This window comes from Lissotriton vulgaris, chromosome 6 (assembly GCF_964263255.1).
Source record: "Lissotriton vulgaris chromosome 6, aLisVul1.2, whole genome shotgun sequence".
NCBI lineage: Eukaryota > Metazoa > Chordata > Amphibia > Caudata > Salamandridae > Lissotriton > Lissotriton vulgaris.
In genome coordinates, this window is record NC_141694.1 from 1,404,772,524 (window position 1) to 1,404,787,923 (window position 15,400).

At 46.0% G+C, this 15,400-nt stretch overlaps 1 protein-coding gene across 5 annotated transcripts in view; it reads left to right on the top strand.

The window, feature by feature from the left end:
- Positions 1-15,400, top strand: part of RALGAPA2 (Ral GTPase activating protein catalytic subunit alpha 2) — a 1,781,019-nt gene that overhangs the window by 454,166 nt on the left and 1,311,453 nt on the right. For all 5 annotated transcript variants that reach the window (XM_086927515.1, XM_086927511.1, XM_086927512.1 and 2 more), the window contains exon 7: positions 8,756-8,871. In XM_086927515.1, the coding sequence (XP_086783641.1) occupies positions 8,756-8,871 (116 nt within the window). The remainder of the gene's footprint in view (positions 1-8,755; positions 8,872-15,400) is intronic.

The window sequence follows — 15,400 nt, forward strand, 5'->3', positions numbered from 1 at the left end:
CACTGTAACCCCAGAGTGCACCTGCACCTCTAATAAAGATAAGAGTTCAGCCCAACATTCCTATAGGACAATCCCCATAAGACTGCAATTGCGACTGCTTGTTTAGTAGTGAAATGCAGAAATTATCGGTGTTCTGTGTGTTTCCTAGATCTTTTGGCCCCTATCCCATTGCACATGCTGCACCCTTCAAATCATGACCTTAGTGCTTACAAGGAAACTGCACTAGCGACTGCTTGTTTAGTAAGTAAAATGCAACAATAATCGGTGTTCAGTGGGTTTCCTCGATCTTTTGGCCACTGTCCATTGCACTTGCTGCACCCTTCAAACCATGACCTTAGTGCCTACAAGGAAACTGCACTTGCGACTGCTTGTTTAGTAAGTAAAATGCAACAATAATCGGTGTTCAGTGGGTTTCCTCGATCTTTTGGCCACTGTCCATTGCACCTGCTGCACCCTTCAAACCATGACCTTAGTGCCTACAAGGAAACTGCACTTGCGACTGCTTGTTTAGTAAGTAAAATGCAACAATAATCGGTGTTCAGTGGGTTTCCTCGATCTTTTGGCCCCTGTCCATTGCACCTGCTGCACCCTTCAAACCATGACCTTAGTGCCTACAAGGAAACTGCACTTGCGACTGCTTGTTTAGTAGTAAAATATACCAATAATCGGTAATCAGCGGGTTTCCTGGACCTTTTGACCCCTGTGCCACTGCACCTGCTGCACCATTCAGATCAAGACCCTAGTGCCTGCAAGGTAACTGCACTTGTGACTGCTTGTTTAGTAAGTAAAATGCAACAATAATCGGTGTTCAGTGGGTTTCCTCGATCTTTTGGCCCCTGTCCATTGCACCTGCTGCACCCTTCAAACCATGACCTTAGTGCCTACAAGGAAACTGCACTTGCGACTGCTTGTTTAGTAGTAAAATATACCAATAATCGGTAATCAGCGGGTTTCCTGGACCTTTTGACCCCTGTGCCACTGCACCTGCTGCACCATTCAGATCAAGACCCTAGTGCCTGCAAGGTAACTGCACTTGTGACTGCTTGTTTAGTAAGTAAAATGCAACAATAATCGGTGTTCAGTGGGTTTCCTCGATCTTTTGGCCCCTGTCCATTGCACCTGCTGCACCCTTCAAACCATGACCTTAGTGCCTACAAGGAAACTGCACTTGCGACTGCTTGTTTAGTAGTAAAATATACCAATAATCGGTAATCAGCGGGTTTCCTGGACCTTTTGGCCCCTGTGCCACTGCACCTGCTGCACCATTCAGATCAAGACCCTAGTGCCTGCAAGGTAACTGCACTTGTGACTGCTTGTTTAGTAGTAACACATAGCACAAATCTGTGTTCAGTGGGTTTCCTAGACCTTTTGGCCCCTGTATCTGCTGCACCATTCAAATCATGACTCACCAAAGAGGAGGAATTTTGCAAAATACGTGCAAATGATTTGTGCAGATGATGAGATACCTTTTGAGATGGCTGTGTCTAAAATTAAAATTTTCAAAAATGGGCACAAGCAGACTCCATGGAGAAAGTATGCTGCATTCATCTTTCTTATAAACGCTCTCACTTTAAAGTCAGCCAAAAGCAAAATAAACACCAGGTTCACACGAAAACACAGCTCGACATTTGGTGCTGGTCTTTGAATGCCCAGCAAATGTGACAGGATAAGAACAACATTTAACGGCCTGTTTATTACAGAAAACAAGTTTGCGTAAGAATACTGTAAACATAGCTTTAGCATGGGAGGTATGAACTCAAGCTGCACAGCCTAAAGCAAATAAAGCCAGCAAATCGAAAGTTTGAAAACCTGAGTTACAAACCACAAAGCCAATAGCAAGCCACGGGCAGAATGCATTCCCAGGTCAACTTTCTGAAAGTCACCAACCTGTCTTTCGCATACCAGGCAGCCTCGCTGTCTGGTAGGCAGCAACCTACAAATTAATGGTATCCTGCCTCCCTCCCCATAACTATCAGTAGAACTTACTCCTATGTTAAAATAAAAATACCCGGTGGTCCTCCCAATCCATAAAATTTTAGTCCCATGTTAAAATAGAAATACCTGGTGTCCCTCACAATCCACCGTAGTCCGCATTGCCCCCTTACCCAAAGTAGAATAAAAATGCTGCTACTGTCTACCACTACTTATTGGGCTTTCCCCCCTCCTCTTTCGTTCTTGAGACCACACTCACGGCTGGCAAGAGGCTGGAGAGCTGGCTGTGTGCGGAGTTTGGAAATGTTGCAGGCAGAACTAACAATCTTCTGTCAACTGGCTGACAGGGGAGATCATGTTTTGCGTCTCAAGAGTCCCACATGCGTTGTCCTGCTCCTTTCATCTTTGTAGTCTCAGAGGCAGAAGTCTTGCAAGATGGCGGTCCACCACCCACCGACCCTCTGCTCCCCATCTTTGCCCTGAGTATCTGGAAACCCAAGGGAGGCTGCAAACCAATGTTCATCACAGTACTTGCTTCAGAGCACGATTTTTCCCTGCTTAGCTTCTAGAACAATTAATACCTGGGGTTTAAAACCAGTATTCTCTATAACGGGTTCCATTGGAACCCATCTCTTTGGGTAAGGTGTTTTGCCTTATATTCCGATGGGCGTAAGTTATACACATAAATGCATTATATTATAATATTAGTGAAAGAATAAACTTCTCTCTTGATTTTTAAAAAAATTGGTTGCTCGAAATTAATAGATTTTGGGAGCACTTTGCCCAAACTTGAGGGGCCTATGCCATTCATATGAGCGATGCACTTTTTTTACCTCTCTGGGGAAGCCGGGCACTGGGATAATGCAATTTGTTTCCCAGAAATATTTTAGTATTGTGAACTTATATATAAAGATTTCAGTGACTACTGTTAACATGTATAAACAACCTTTTTGGTTTCATGCTTTGTTCCTTTTCATTGGCTGCTAGAATAGTGATGGATACAAAATGTTCACAAAAACAAGGATGCCGTGATTGTGTCGTCTTCAGCTACCTTACGTTTGCATCTCCTTCCATTACCCTTCAATTGTGTTTATTGACAGGGAACAATACAAGGACTGCATTATAGCATACTGATGTACAAGTGTTTAATGAACTGGCTGAAAAGCTAGTATGAATTTCTACCATGTTGTCCCTTCTCTGTGACTGAGGAATGAAAAATTTCCTAGCTAGCGTGATGGAAAGTTTAAATTCTATGAAGGACTCTGAGGCGAGGATTATGCTTTATCTTTGTTTACTTTTAATACAGCAGCCATTTTAAAGTCACCAAAACAAACAAATCATTCCCATAAACCATCGGGAATAACAAAAACAATAGAGTGTCCATGACCAGAATGTCCTGCGTCTTCTGCACCAATCACAGGGCCCGAGGTGAGTATAGTCCTCTTTCACTGCCCAATCTTCCTCTTTCGTCGCTGAAGGCCAGCCAGCTCAGAGACTTGCCTGTTTGCCCGAATCGCCTGAAACACAAGACAAAATGTAAGCGATAACCATGGCTAATGTTTAGACTGCAAAGAAAACAGCAGAGCGAAGCTTACACCAACATCAATTGATAACATAATCATTGAGACCTGCTAGGAACATCAGAGGAAATCATAAACATTTGAAACTTTCCGTCACGCTAGCTAGGAAATGTTTCATTCTATGTCAGGACCGGAGGCGAGGATTATGCTAGTTTAAAGCTTGCACACGACCAAGTGAGCCATGTCAATAACCAGTTTAAAATAATACCGCTTAAAGGTAGAGTCTGAAGACCAATCTGCTGCATTCAGAATGTCTTCCAGATGAGCCCCCAGGGTAAATGCCTTGGAGGCCATCGCTCCTCTGGCCTAGTGAGCGCCGAAGGCTTGAAGACTAATGCCTGCCTCCTGTATGACCCACCTTACCCAGCGGGCAATGGTGGGTGACGAAACCGCTTCATGAGACTTCTTAAGTGCAATGAGCAATTGCCTCTCTCCTCGGACATTTCTTCGTAAGCTTGGAGACACGCCACCACCCACCGCTTTGGGGAATCTGGGAACGCCCGATAAGAGATGGAACGTGTCCCAGACTATGTGCGTCTGCGAATCGTGAAAGTGATTGGGCTCTGACATCGGATACCCGTCTAAATGAGATAAGGTAGAGAAGCATTGCCAATTTCGACGATAACTCTTTCCTGATGAGGAATCTATTCGGCTGCCAAGACAGAAACAAGTTTAAAACCTGGTTAACATCCCAGAGGTGTGACTAACGAGGTTCTGGTGGTAGGGAGAGAAGGATGCCTCGAAGGAGACGACAAACCCAGGGATGCTCACCCACCGGGGATCCGTCGACCATGGTGTGACCCGCCGAAATGGCTGAACGGAAAGTATTGATTGTCCTATAAGCCAAGCCCTCCTCCGCCAGGCAGGCTAAGAAACTCAGAATAAAGGTCACATCTGCTGCCACGGGATCAAGATCCTGTTGCACACACCAACGACACCACCTTCTCCAGGTAGACCGGTGCTGCTTGACGGTACTGTCGGCCTAAGCTTGGACATCAGCTCTTCAGCCTTTGCCAAAAGGCCTGGGACTGCCTAGCGTCCCCAGTAATCCTCCATGCCATGAGGGCGAGAGAGCCAGGCTCTATCAATGGGTGAGGGACTCCATCCGAATTGAGGAGGAGAGTCGGAAACTGGGGGAGTGGGATTGAAAAAAAAACAAGAAAGTTCCAGAAGAACTGGAAACCACACTTGAGACCTCCATATCAGCAAGATGAGAACCACGTCCGCGTTCTGACACAGCACCTGGGCTGACATCCTAGTGATCATGGCACACGGGGGAAAGGCATAGCCCCGTTCGGTCTGCCAATCCTGGAGAAATGCATCCGTCCGTGCTGCCAGGGTGTCTGGTCTCCAACTGAAGAACCGGGGCAGCTGGTGATCCAGGCGAGACGCAAAGAGGTCCACTGAAAATGGACCCCAAAGAGATTGAAGATCCGCGAAAATCCCCGGGTGCAGTTTCCAAAGACTGCCGTCGTAGAGGTGACGAGACTGAAAGTCCGCTACCTGATTGTCCCGGCCCGGAAGATATTCCACCGTCACAGACACATGGTGGTCCAGACAATACTTCCAAAAATCCTCTACCATGTCCGAGACAGCCCTCGAGCGCTTGCCCCCAAGGCGGTTGATATACCGGACGGCCGATGTGTTGTCCATCTTGAGCAGAACACATGATCGTACTGAGTCTTTGGTCCAGCAATGGATCGCGAACGACCCCGCCAATAGCTCCAGACTTTTGATAAGCAACTGTTGTACCGCTGGAGACCACACACCTCCTGTTGTGAACTCTCCACACCGCGCGCCCCAGCCTGACCTGCTGGCGTCTGATTCGATAACAATATCTGGCGCGGAACAGAAATCGCCCGACCATTCCAGGCTTCCATATTGGAAAGCCACCATTGAATCTCCCCCCTGGCTTCTGGGGAGAGGGACACCTTCTGAGAGTAAGAGAGGCCTTTGCGAAGGTGTCAGACCTTGAGGCGCTGCAAGGCCCTGTAATGAAGTGGGCCTGGAAATATAGCTTGTATGGATGCTGACAGAAGACCTACTATGCGGGATATCTGCCATAGGGAGAGCTGATGTTTGGTGAGAGCTCTCCTCAGCTTGTGACGAATTTTCGTCATTTTCTGGGAAGGAAGGCTGAGTGTAGCTGCGACAGAATCGATGGAGAATCCCCGGAAGATCACCTTCTGGGATGGAACGAGCATGGTTTTCGCCTCGTTGATCACAAAGCCCAGGCTTTGGAGGAGGTTGACCGCTGTGCAAAGCTGTTGAGTCAGGGCTGTGGGACATTGCGCCATAAGTAAAATCTCATCTAAATAAACGAGGAGACGCATCCCCGACGCACGCAGACGTTCGATCACCGGACGCAGTACCTTGGTGAAACACCAAGGAGCAGAGGAAAGACCAAAAGGAAGTGTGGTGAATTTGTACCTTTTGCCTTGCCAGAGAAACTGCAGAAACCTCCGATGTGGGGGAAAAATTGGGATGGTCCGGAATGCGTCTTTTAGATCTAGACGCGCCATCCAGTCGTTTGGCCTGAGAAGATCGCGAAGAAGATGGATTCCCTCCATCTGGAAGTGGTGGTAAACCAGCCACTCGTTGAACTCGCACAAATTGATGCAAACCCCGGACAGTTTGGAGCACCCAAGCGTCGCCCATGACAGAAGTTCAGGCCTGGAAAAAATTAGCCAGCCGGCCCCCTACTCTTAGTTGGGAAGAAGGAAGAACGCTCACCTGAAGAACTGGAGATGCCGCCGCCTCTACCACCACGGTTCTTTCATCGCCGTCCCCTGTTCGGGTAGAAGTTGCAGAATTTTCCCTGGTCCTGATAACCTGCTTGGTTGGAGCCTCCTCGATGTTGGTTAGGACGGCCGGACAAGCGGCCCCTGCCTCGACCGGCCCCCCTGAAAACCCATGGGCGAAAAACCTTTCCAATAGAAGTCTGCGCCCTGTCCAGGGATGTGAATGTATTCACGAAGCGTCCTACTGCCTTCATAAAGGGTTCTCCAAAAAGACCCCCCTGGGCAATAGGGCCCGCTTCGGAATCTGCTAGATCCTCAAGCTTGGGATCTACCTTTATCAAGTGGGATCTGTGGCGTTCGGTTGATATAGCGCAATTGGCGTTCCCTAAGAATACCACCACACGCTGGGCCCAAGAGGAGAGGTCGCCTGGGGAGATCAAGGCTCCTGACAATTTGGCGTCCTCCGCCATATCAAGGATTTTCCTTATGGGCCCCAGAATGTCAAGAAGCTTGTCTTGACAAGCCCGCCAAGACCTATCGATCCCCTTTTTGGGGTTCTTTACAAACTTCTGTAGAAACTTTGCCATGCGCTGGTCAATTATGGGAGTTGCCGCCACCTTCGCTTCTAAGGAGGGGCGAGGACATTCCGCCCTAAAACAGTTGTGCATTGAGGCCTCCAACGGCCGGCGGATGCCGCTGGCGACGTACTGAGAGACCTTATCACAGGACGGCCAATCCGAGGACCTCGGGTGTGAGATATCATCGGGGTCTAACATATCCGCACAGAGATTTTGCTCACCTGCTCTAGGAACAGGGGTGGAAGGTTCTGGGTGCGAAGGACGCCAGGGACGTGAAGGACCAGCTTCCTCATAATCCCCTTGAGCAGGGTCATCAGAGTTGGTGGATGCAGGGGGAGGGGGCTTGCTAGCCAATAAAGCTTGCTTAAGGCGAGCTTGGCGGGAGAAGGTTGAGGGTCAGCGGAGGCATCGCTAGTTGGGGTAGAGGCCGGTGTGGCCTGAGCTGCCTTGGCCAACTTTTCACAGGCTAGCTCGATTTTGCGGGACAGGCGCTCTTCTAAGGGAGTCATCGCCTGCTCCACCGCCTTGTGTATAGAGAAATCTACCGCATCATAGAAGTCCTCATCCCACTGCAATGCAGTGATAGGGTCCTCTTCCCACTACTCCTCCATGACGAGGCGACACTACTTTTAAGGTAAGTGGGACAGGTGAACGGAGGGTAACTCAGTAGTATGGGGCGCTGGGTGTCTGCCGACTTCTGGTGAAGCAGAGCTTGAGATCGGGAACTAGCCCTGGGACCCAACAGCCCTGGTGCCAAACTACAATGAAAGGGCAGCCTGCCAATGAAAAGGGTCCCGCAGGCCACAGCCTGCATTACAGACTCCCAAGAGCGTTCAAAACAGGCCTAAAAAATACTGACCCCCGAGGCTGCACACTCACAGAAACCCACAGCACCACAAGCAATCTACCGACCTTTAATCAAAGGCGTTCAGGGTCGTTCAAAATAGCACAAATGCCAAGGGCAAACAGACCTCAAAGGATGTCAGGCAGGCAGAGGCTCGATCGCTGCAGTGCACTCCGGATTCAAGCGCGGAATGCAAAGAATCTCGGGAACGCACTCAGCGAGGAGGACGTTCACGCACGCCCTCTAGCGGCGACAAAAGTGCACCACGAGCCGCACCAATGCACGGCCGCTAGGGAGGAACGCTCCCACGGCCGGAAACGAGTCAGCCGAGTAGCGGCTGACTCGTTTACCGAAGTCCCCACCGAGGACAAATAAGCGATACACACACGAGAAAAAATACCAGCAAGAGAAGGAGATGGCGCGAGACGGCTGACCGCTGGAGAGCGCCACAACTGTTAAACGAGAGAGCGAAGGCTCTGCGTGAGAGCGCGAAGGCTCTAGAGCGGTGCCTGAAAGGAACACAAGAGAAAATCCGACAGGGAAAGTATGCACTATAGAACGTCTAACACACTGTTATATCGTAAATTCAAGTAAAAACGGACAAACTGCAATGTTATATCACTGGACTGCAAGAGTTAAGAAAATATGACTTATCTGGCCGCAAGCAGCAAAGAAAGAGGAAGATTGGGCAGTGAAAGAGGACTATACTCACCTCTGGGCCCTGTGATTGGTGCAGAAGACGGAGGGCATTCTGGTCATGGACACTCTATTGTTTTTGTTGTTGGGAATGATTTGTTTGTTTTGGTGACTTTAAAATGGCTGCTGTATTAAAAGTAAAGAAAGATAAAGCATAATCCTCGCCTCCAGTCCTGACACAGAATCTTCGCACTCTTGATTTCTTCTAATCTAAAATAATTCTGCCCACCATTGTTCTACGTGTGTGCAAACTGGTGATTCTACTGGAATAATGTACATATTTTACTTTTCAGCTGTGAGTGTCAGAAACCCACAGGTGCATGCTAATGTGTTCCAGTTTAAGTTCTTTTGTGGCTGGTTACAACGTTTCCTTTTTATATTTAGGTAAGATATTTCCAGAGGAAATAACCCCTCTTGTTCCAGCCGTATCGGGTGAAAAGATTATTGAGGACCAGAACTGCTATTACTTCCAGATACTTCTGAAGTATATGGTCATTCAGGTGAGAAATTTCCCAATATTTGGACAAATTCCGTTTTTTGAGTTATCTTGACTAGAGGACTTCTTTCCCTGCACAAAGTCTTCTATTAAAGTAATATATTAAAAAAAATCCTTTCTGTGATGATGCTCCTGCCCGCTAGCTTAAATTTGAAGATAGTTGGGCATAATTTGCTCAAAAAGCCTCCATTTTGATTGGTTTGTTTTTCTGCCATTTACAAATCATGTCTGCATTGTTTGATTATACTTGACAATAGTGGATTCAAACAATGCATTATTGTGTGTTTATCTATTGCAGACGTCAACCCTCGATCCTTTAGTATCAAAATGGTTTTTCGCTTATTAGTGAATCGTCAGTTATTAGCTATTTCTTTCAGTGTGTCCACATTATTAGCAAATAACCAACGTACCCCAATGACAGCTTGGTGAATTTATTTTTTTATTTTTTTTAATTGGATTTTATTTGGCAGTGGAAAGTTGCAAAATTCAAATACAAAAAGTAATTCATAATGAGAACAAAAAGAGGCAAGATAAATACAGCACCATTTTCACATGAATAATACAGATTTGGTACCGAGTACAAAATAGCATTGTCCTAAAAAAGAGGGCAAGTTCACTTAATTTTTTTTTGTAAGAAACATAATAAATCAGTTAGATCCAGTTACTAATGGGTGCCCATAATTTTAGACCAAACAGCCTCTTACGCCGGCCTTTGAGTTTATATACCGCATTTTTCAACCGATATACACTTAACAGCTTGGATTGCCAATAATAGAAAACCGGAGGGTACACATCCAGCCAGCGTGAGGTGATACAATATCTATACACAGACATAGCTATAAATAAAAAGTTTGGTGAAGATGTATAGGTAATTCTCTTCTTAATAATGGAAGACCACTAATGAAGGAAATATTGGAACTAATGTGAAATGTTTTTAAATGTGAAGACACTTTCACAATTGATAACTCCCCTGATTCAATCCACCAATTCCAAAACACCATGCTCCACATCTGCCGGTGGATGGATGTGAATCAACTCAAGCTGAATCCGGGAAAAACGGAACTGGTCCTGTTCGGCGATAGTCACCGTTTCTGGGGCCCCCAATACTGGCCATCTAAGCTGGGGTCCCCACCTGCGCCGTCTAGATCAGTCAAAAGCCTGGGGGTAGTTATCGATGATGAGCTTTCCTTAAAACCTCAGGTCAATTCCGTTGTGTCCACCTGCTTTTTTCAATTACGGAAAATAAAGAAGATCAGTCGGCTGCTCACTCGACCTGCTCTGACGCAGGTTGTAAGAGCATTGGTGTTGTCTCACTTAGACTACGCCAATGCCATCTATCTTGGTCTACCTGTCACCCTTAGCAAACGTCTACAGCTGGCACAAAACCAGGCAGCGAGACTGATTTATCACCACCCCCGATGGCAGTCCGCCAGACCGCTTCTGAGGCAGCTCCATTGGCTTCCGATTCAACACCGCGTTAGTTTCAAATCGGCCTGCATGATTTTCAAATCCCTTCACAACTCTGGCCCACAGTTCATCCAAAAACTTCTTCTTAGGTACACCCCTTCCCGCAACCTTCGCTCTGCCTCCCAAACCTTCCTGACTGTCCCTCGCTACAAGCTGTTGCGCAAAGGAGGCCGTAGGTTTGCCACCCTCGCTCCCAAGCTATGGAACTCTCTCCCTCTGGAGCTTCGCTCATGCATTGCCCTCCTTCCATTCAGGAAGCTCTTAAAAACATGGCTGTTCACCCAGGTTGCGGCCTAGTGCTAACGGCCTCTTGTAAGTTAGTTCCCCTGCTGGTCAGCGCCATGAAACCTTTGGGTGTGCGAGCGCTTTATAAGACTTTGATAAGATAAGACCTTTTTTTCATTTTTTTTATGACTCCCTAAAACATAGCATAATGTATGTGTAGAGTGCACATTCACCCCTGTGGTGTCTCTTGGTGCTGTTGAGAGGTAATGGATGTTTATTGTTACCCAACTCCGGAGTTACCATTTTATCAACCTCAGAAGGGTTAAAAGCTCAGTAGACCCACCAGGATTTGAAGCGGTAACCAAGAGATCAAAACAGATCACTGGAGTGGATATATTTATCCACTGAATCACCACACTGGGTAAATCACGAGTATTCCAAAGTGCAGCTCAGATATAAAAATATGAAATCCTGTGATATATAGCAGGGCTGGATTCCGGAAGTCCTTTTCACCGGTAATAGCTACAGAGTACGGAACTCTGCTAGACTCCATGATGGTGCCCGCCCTCTTGCTCATGCTTCCAGTGTTCTCCCAGGGTCAGTTACCATCGGAATCTCTAAGAGGTCTCTTTTTTCCCCCACTCTCCCTCCTTTGAGATCTTTCCTACTCATGCTTCTTTGTGTTCTACTCTATCAAACTCTGCCTCCCCTGCCTCAGGTACCTTTCCCGAGACATCCTTCCCATTCAATTAAGGCCTCCTCGGATTGGTAGACAGTGGGCTAACATTTTTGTCAATTCTGGCTATTCTCCCCAGTGACCTGGGGCCTACTGGTCAGGCATCTCCCTTGTTTATTTATTTTATTGACTCATCAGACTGTGCCTGATTCCCATTTGTTTCTGATTTCCTACTGGTTTCCCTGTTGTTTCCCCTCAATGTTGAGGTTGTCCCCTTGTATACCACTTTCTTCCCCGTTTCCTGTTTGAACCTGACCTTCTCCTTTCCTCCCTGCTTCCTTTCTTGCAGGCTCTTCTGCAACTACTACTGATGTATCCCCTGTCTCTCTTACATTATTTAAGGATCCCCCAGTATTGTCACCCATATATGTGTGTTTCCCTCCCTTCCTATGCGCCGTGGACCACCCCTGGTACTTCTCTATTCCTTCCTATGCGCTTCCAGACTTGTCCCACCCAATCAAGTAGCCTCGAGCCATGGCAAAGGATTGACTACTGTGATCAAGTGAGCTTGAGACACTAAACTGCATTCCTGTTTGAGATGGCCTGTGTGCATCAAGTACACTGGTCTCTTGCTTAAGCACCACATTCCGGCCCTCCCATCACCCTGGCATCCTATAGTTAAGGACATCTTAGGTAAAGGGTGACTTCCGTATTTTCCATATTTGCATCTGGAGGGCATTTGCAAGTTCCCATCTCCTACCTTTGTCTTTTTTCATCTATCCAGCAAGAAGGCTGGGGAAGTGGTAAATGCCAAAACCTTTAGGCAGTTTTCTAGATCACATAACAATGTTCTGCTCAAAGCTATTCATGCACTTTAGCCAAACCTATTGCCTATAAAGAAACTACATTAATGTCGCAATGCTAAACCTGTTATTTCAATGCCTTTTTTAAATGATCAGATTAATAATACTGGAAAGCCCATTTGGGGAGGTGGAGATCAAAATAATTTGGCCTCCAACAGAAGCTTGGCTCCATATCGGTTGTATGACGTTACATCACATATTAATACCACGCATGCCATTACAACGCATGTATTACTACGCAATGTCAAATTCACAGACACGCCATTACATTGCATACTTCTACCAAGAGTATGCCTTTTCCACGTATGCCATTACAATGCAAAGGCATGCCTGGTACAGCTACACTTGTGGTTAAAGTTTGCAAGGTAAGTGACAAGCCTACACCTACACAACACACTACTCCCACCCCTACACTTCCCCTAACCCAAAAACACCACTACACTACAACAGTACCCACACTACTCCCACCCCTGCACTACCCCTAACCCTAAAACACTACAACACTACCCACACTACTCCCACCCCTACACTACCCCTAAGCCTAAAACACTACTACACTACAAGACTACACACATTACTCCCACCCCTACAGTACCCCTAACCCTAAAACACTACTACACTACACTATCCACACTACTCCCACCCCTACACTACCCCTAACCTAAAACACTACAACACTACCCACACTCCTACACTACACCTAACCTTAAAACACAACTACACTACAACACTATCCACACTACTCTCACCCCTACACTACCCCTAACCCTAAAACACTACTACACTACAATACTACCCACTCTACTCCCACCCCTACACCACCCCTAACCCTACAACACTGCTACACTACAACACTACCCACACTACTCCCACCCTTACCCCTCAAACACTACATGCTTCATTTCTCCAGAGATACAGAGAAATAGAGAGACAGGCATTTTCAATAAAAGGCTTTATTGAACAGTCTTCTTTCTCATGCAGGCAATGTGAACAGCTACAATCGTAATGCAGACTGCAAAGTATAATGCATACAGCGAGAACAATATTATCAAATAATACTGTAAGAGCATTGTATGGTTTCTAAACCATATATAAATACATACATAAATAACAATGGCTGCTTCTAAAATACGCCTACCCCAATGAACCTAACCTAAGTCTAGTATGCAGGAAGAAGTAAGTTTTGTGTAGCATAGGTTTAGCTTTCTTTGCCAAGAATGTATCCAATATTTCTCTAGGTTCTAATCCGCTCCATACCTTACTTTAGAATGAAGGAGATCTGGTATCTCAGTCTAAGTACTCGATTTCCCAACACCCCGAAAGGGGAGCTTGGAAACAATTCAAGAGGTTCAAACTGAGAGACTCATCACCTTCGAAGACTCTGCAGTACAGAATAAAGGACTATGCAACAAAGCCATGGAACTTGTGCCTCTTGAGACCCAAATAACAGTTCGTCAAGAAACGCCTGTCTACAATGAAATTTGGTCTGCATGGGCTATGTCTAAATAAAGGATTGAATTCTATGCCTATATTAGGGCAATGTGAATTGTACCTATATAAGGGCATGAATCGGGAAAATTCACTCGGAGCCTAAAACGCCACACAACACTAAGTCAGCCTAGTGGTTCCAGATTGGGCCAGGAGACTGAGATACTTGAAACCTCTGGGCATGAACGTCTGTTCTCAAACCAAGCTACTACTTTGGGAGAATCTTCTGTTGCAGCGACATGGCCGAGTTCTCCACCTGAATCTACACATACATGTGTGGAGATACAGCGGTAGCAACTGATGCCTGAGGTGGTGGATGTCATCCTTGCTACCAGGCGCCATTCCAAGAAATCCATTTATGCCAAGTGCTTAGACTAATTTGTGGCTTGTTGTGGCAATCGAAATATTGATCCCTTGTAAGCAAAGCTGTCGGGCATCATTTTGTTTGTTTTATCTTTAGCCCAGCAGAGCTCCTCACTTGTATCAAAGGTAGTGTCCTCCCTCTTTACTGCCTACATTTTCTTTAAAAAAAGCTTTTCCATATGACAGTCATTACCCACGTACCCCCTATACATAGAGGGATGTACCCTTGATAGTGTATCGAAAAAAGGTTACATCACTCTATGTGTTACCCTTACAAAAAAATGTGTGAAAGGACAAGATGGCACCTCATGTGCGCACCACCAGTTGAGCTAACTGATTGGTACTCACCGCTATGCTCACTTATCTCTTCATTGGTGACCATCTTGCCTTAAATAATAAAGATTTGTCCCAAAAATGAGTGCCAACAATTATGATAACACTGTGATGTGTGTATCACGACTACCACAAGAATAAGACCCAGTAAAAATAAAATTGAAATAAGTATTACAGTTACCAACTTTATTCTTGACTTGTGCACCTATTCAAAATTTAAAACCTGCTCCATTTATGCAGACCACTCTGTTACTAAGCCGACATGTTTCATTGCCAACATTACTTAAAAACAATTTCGTCAGGGCAGGGTCACCAATCTTGGACACTGGTGGTGTTCTGTAAAATGACTGTCAAATGCAACAAGCATTTGCAATGCAATAGGTCTCGCATTAGGTAAGTTTGAGTTATTTGTCCTGTACATGACAAATTTGTTATTTATGTGTTATTTTTGAAAATTTTGAAATTAATAGCTTTGTAATTTACAATGGTAATACTTTTATTTTTTGACAATGTGACACCTATAGATAGATGTGTGTGGTTGTGTGTGTGAGTGGTTGTATGTGTGTTGTATGTGTGTGCATGCGTGGTTGTATGTATGTGAGTGTGCGGTTACAGAAGGATGTATGTGGAAGAGAGCAGCAGATCAGCATATTAAAAGAGAGCAGGGAGTTAAAGAAGGATGCTTGTTGAAGAGATCAGCAGATCAGCACAGGAGAAGAGAACAGGGAGTTAGAGAAGTAGGCGGTGGAAGGGAACAGCAGATCAGCACAGGAGAAGAGAACAGTGAGTTAGAGAAGGAGGCAGAGTGGAAGAGAGCAGCAGATCAGCATGGTAGAAGAGAAGAGAACAGGGAGTTAAAGAAGGAGGCGGGGTGGAAGAGAGCAGCAGGTCAGCAGAGGGCTAAAAGAAGAGAACAGGGAGTTAGAGAATGAGGGGGTGTAATAGAGTAGTAGATTAGTAGGGGAGAATAGAAGAGAACAGGGAATTAAAGTAGGAGGTGGGTGGAAGAGAGCATCAGATCAGCACAGCAAAAGAGAACAGGGAGTTAAAGAAGGAGGAGGGGTGGAAGAGCATCAGATCAGCACAGCAAAAGAGAACAGGGAGTTAAAGAAGGAGGT